The following is a 4,782-nucleotide window of genomic DNA, read 5'->3' on the forward strand; positions in this document are numbered from 1 at the left end:
GTGATGTTTTATATAAAGGCACTGGATCAAATGATTCCTAAGCCCCATTCAATGTTGAATACTCTAAGATTGTACCAATTATTTTTCATAAAATACAGAAGAAAGAATTGGGGGATTTGTGTAGGGGAGAATCAGTCCATTTGGTAAAGAAAGTTAAAATTTCCTCTGGCATATAGTTTAGAAAGAAAGCACTAGAGCTTGGATTCCTCATCTTAAAAAAAGTCAGAATAACAATAAGTAATAGTAATAAAAACACTACAATATAAAAATCCTTGGATCTTTTATCTCAATTTCTAATATTTTTTCAAGAGAAAGTTAATCTGCCCAAGGTTTTCCTCAGGGCAAATTTGACATCCTTATTCCTCAGACTATAGATTAATGGGTTGAACATTGGCACAACAATGGTGTAGAACAAGGAAGACACTTTGCCCTGGTCAAGGGGCAAAATAGAAGGTGGTTTGAGGTACATAAAGGCTCCAGATCCAAAGAAAAGAGAAACAGCAATTATGTGAGAACTGCAAGTACTGGAGGCTTTAGACCTGCCTTCAATTGAGCTAATATGGAAAATGCTGGAAATAATGAAACCATAAGAGATAAAAATGGCAACAATGGGCACCCCAATGGTCACAACAATAAAGACAACTAGTAGATTTATGTAAGAGCTGTTGCAGGAGAGCTCAAGAAGGGGAAGGATATCACACATATAGTGATTGACAAGGTTGTCAGCACAGAAGGTCAAAAATAATATATTTCCTGTATGGACCACAGCCCCAAACACTCCCATCCCATAAACACCCAATAAAAGGAGGAAACACACCTGAGGAGACATGGTGACTGTGTACAGCAGTGGTTTACAGATGGCGACATAATGGTCATACATTGCCGACAGGATGAAAGATTCAGAAAAGACAAAAAAAAAAAAAAAAAAAAAACAAAAGAAAAAGAGCTGAGTCATACACCCTGCATAGGAAATGATGTTCTTCTTGGAGACAAAACTCATTAGCATTTTGGGGATGATGGCAGTAGAGAAACTAAAATCTATGAAGGACAAGTTGAGGAGGAAAAAGTACATGGGAATATGAAGGTGAGAATTCAGCCCAATCAGGGTTATCAGGCCCAGGTTCCCCACCACTGTGACCACATAGAAACCTAGAAACAGGAAGAAGAGGGGCATCTGGAGTTCTGGCTCATCTGTTAAGCCTGCGAGGACAAACTCTGTCACAGAGGAGGCGTTATCTGCAGCCATTGTCCTCTAGGAGGGTCTGTAAGGGAAAAAGAAACAAGTCACTGAGACAGAGAGAGAGAAGGCTGCACACCAGAGAAGTGCAGGGAGTGACATAAGAAGACGAGGATAGGAACATTTACTGAGTGCCAGCTATGGGATAGGCGCTGTTCTAAACGCTGTGTGGCATTGTGAGTATCCCCATTTCACAGATGAGGACCCTGGACCCAAGTGACTTGCACCAGTCCTGGTGCTGCTAAGTTACAGTAGAAGGTGAACTCGGGTGGTCCGGGTCCTGGGGTTTGAGCTTTTACCCCCTCTGCTACAGGACAGACCAGGTCAGGCGGGCACTCACCTCCTTCTGCTTCCAGTCACAGTGCTGTTCTCCACTGGCTCTTTCATGGCCCCAGTGAACAGAATGTGACAACTCAGAGCTCAGACTCTCTGCTTCTGCTTCTTTACTTTGAGGATCAAAACCTCTAATTGTCTTGCTGAGCTGAACTTGATCTGTTTGTGGCTTTGGCCCAAGTCTCTTGTCCAAATTCTAGGCATGAGACAGCATCCTTTCCTAATGCCCATGGATAACAGGAAGCTAAGGAGTTTCATTCTGGGTTAGAGATCTCAGGGACGTAGTTACAGAGACTCCCTCAGGATCACTGCTCCAGAGAACCCCCTCCCTAAGGAAGAAGAAATGTTTGTTTACACCCTTGATAATACTTGATGTGATTTTTAATGACCCGTGGCTACATTTTTCATTGTGATTACATATTTTTAAGCTATTAATTATAGCAAGGCACCATGGGAACAACAGTAATTACTACCTTGTATTGAACCCTTACCGTGTATCAAACACTGTATTCATCCAGGACTCTCAGTGAAGGATCCAAAGCAATGCACAAAAAATAATACCTGTTTATTCCTCACAACGGTCTTATATATTAGACCTATAAATATCCACTTTAAAAATGAAGAGTACACACAGCTTGTAGGTTCCAGAATCTTGAGTCAAACTCTGATCTACCCAACTCCAAACTTCATAGGGTCCAGGGACCCTGCTGAGCTTCTTAAACAAACACAAGGTATTTAATGTATGTTACTAACAATGCCTAATATTGTCTGCAGACACCACTTCTACCTACTAAAACTACTGCACACATTGTCAAAATAGTTCTCAGGAAATGATTTCATTCATATAGAGACTAATAAACTTTTACATGGCAACTTGCACTCGATGCCTCTTACAAGGGGACCTTAATATTAAGGAAGACAGATTTCATACCCAAAAAATAAATCTTGATTTGGGGGAATTTAAGCTTCAGTGTGCCAGTGGATTAAATAGGTTTTTGGTCCTGGATTAATGACAAAAGTCCTCTTAGAGAAGTTATGAAGTCAAAACACAAAGGCAGAAATCCATCTTCCTCCAGAAAAGTTCTGCTAAAACCACTGCACGCACACTGTGTGTTTGTGTGTGCACACTCCTCCATGAGGACTTGCCCACCCTCAGCTAAGACTCACCAATGACAGTGCCTCGTCTTTTGATTTATACTTAGAATTAACATGTCCCAGAGTAACTCCAGTAATCCTAATCCTTGTTCTCAATCCCACTGCAAAAATGCTATAAACGGAGAAAAACAGTTCATTAAAATGAATGAAATTAAGCTCTCCTTGAGAACCAAGTATAGAGAAGTTACGGGTTCTCTGAAAGCTCTAAGGGGATTTTGTTACCTCAGAGACAGTTGCCATGCCAACCTCATTTCCAAATGTATCTCAAACAGGGCTTCTCTAAAGTCCTGTTACCTGATGACTTGTTCCATCACTGCAGAGAACAAAAGAGCTGTTTTGCCCTTTCCATTTGTATAGTACTCTTGCATTTCCAAAACTGGAATCTCTGAAATGGCTTTCTTCTTATTAGTTTCAAACTTAAACTATATATTATAAATACAACATTACAGGGAATATGAAGATTTACATATACTAAAATGCCTTTGCATGTATGTCTCATGCATGTGCATTGGCTCTCAGACTTCTAGTAGACCATCAAAGTTGCACAAGTATGGTCCCAAATCAGTCCCCACATATCATAGGATTCCCAGCTTCAATAAGAAGCACAAACCTGGCCAGAGAGAAGAGATGACACCTGACCTACCTCCATGTGAAATAGCTTCCTTAGCTCCTGAGAAAATAGATAGAATTCAATTTATCTTTCAGTAATCATCTGGGTCTGCATAGTGGCTACTGTTAATTTTTTTTTTCAATGCTCCAGGATTTTTTTTATTTTTACTTTTTATTTAAATTCGATTTAGTTAGCACATATTGTTAGTTTCAGGGCTAGAATTTAGTGATTCATCAGTTACATATAATATCTAGTGCTCATTACATCAAGTGCCTTCCTTAATGCCCATCATCCAATTACCCCATTGTTAAACTGATTTTAATAAATGTATTTGGCAATGTAATATGTGAGGTTCAGAGATACAAAAAACAAACGAACTAACTAAACTAAAAAAAAAAAAAAAACCCACAAAAAGTAAAAAACATGGTTCCTTGTCAGAAAGAAGTTTACAGTCTGAGGCATCACCCATATAGGCTCTTCTTTCTATCCCTGTCCCTTCATATCTCATATTTCCCAGGGTTCAGCTCTCAATTTACCACACTATCTCTACTTCCTTTAATTCTTTTTTTTTCTTTTTTTTTTATTTTAATTCAATTAGCCAAGATACATAGTACATCATTAGTTTTTTATGTAGCAGCTTCCTTAAATTTTTGATGAGCTCCTTCCTTTCATGGCTTCCACGATCCCTCCATGTAAATGGCTCTCAAATTTGTGCCTTTATTTCTTCATTCTCTATTAAGTTCCTTCCATGTGTACCCAATAGGATTTTTTTTTTTCTGGATATTTCAAGAGACTGTCCTGTGGTCATCTCTGAACTCACCAAGTATATAAACTCATGTTCCTTTCTCCAAAAGTAGATGTTCTCTCAACCTCTCCATTATTTATCTGAGTGTAACCAGTGATGAAGTGAGAGTAGAATTCATAAAGTTATTCTGAGCCTAGTTTTCCTAGGGCAGTCCCTCCAGAAATTATAAATAGATTTCCCTTTCACTCTGAAATATATCCTAGTTGAGTGAGAAGTATTCAAAGCATAAGCTCCGGAATCTGGTGGACCACAGCATAAATCCTAGTTCCGTGTTTTAGTAGCTGTGTGATCTTTCAAAATTTAACTTTTCTGTAAGTTTCTAATTTTTAATCTTAAAATGGGGAAAAGAACCACCACTCAAAGTGTTACTTTAATGAGTAAATGATGTTCCTTCTGGCACAAAGAAGATACAAGAAGCAGTTTATTAAAATGATATATTTTGGGGGCGCCTGGGTGGTTCAGTTGGTTAAAGCCTCTGCCTTCAGCTCAGGTCATGGTCCCAGGGTCCTGGGATTGAGCCCCACATCAGGCTCTCTGCTCAGCAGGGAGCCTGCTTCCTCCTCTCTCTCTGCCTGCCTCTCTGCCTACTTGTGATCTCTGTCTGTCAAATAAATAAATAAAATCTTTTTTAAAAAATAAATA

The 4,782-nt window shown here is 39.1% G+C and overlaps 1 protein-coding gene across 1 annotated transcript; it reads right to left on the bottom strand.

Annotated features, from left to right (window-relative positions):
* Window positions 1-304: 304 nt before the first annotated feature.
* Window positions 305-2,751, bottom strand: LOC116874389 (olfactory receptor 8B12-like). The gene is made up of 2 exons (XM_032869051.1): window positions 2,738-2,751; window positions 305-1,262 (listed from the first exon to the last, which is right to left on the bottom strand). The coding sequence occupies exon 2, from the start codon at window positions 1,244-1,246 to the stop codon at window positions 305-307; it is 942 nt and encodes a 313-aa protein (XP_032724942.1). The 5' UTR covers window positions 1,247-1,262; window positions 2,738-2,751.
* Between the last annotated feature and the right edge of the window lie 2,031 nt (window positions 2,752-4,782).

The sequence above is a fragment of the Lontra canadensis genome, unplaced genomic scaffold (genome assembly GCF_010015895.1).
Source record: "Lontra canadensis isolate GAN:19392208 unplaced genomic scaffold, GSC_riverotter_1.0 scaffold36, whole genome shotgun sequence".
NCBI classification, from domain to species: Eukaryota; Metazoa; Chordata; class Mammalia; order Carnivora; family Mustelidae; genus Lontra; species Lontra canadensis.

Bases quoted from the DNA above. Each gene is read 5' to 3' on its own strand.
- LOC116874389 (XM_032869051.1), bottom strand. From the start codon at position 1,246: ATGGCTGCAGATAACGCCTCCTCTGTGACAGAGTTTGTCCTCGCAGGC.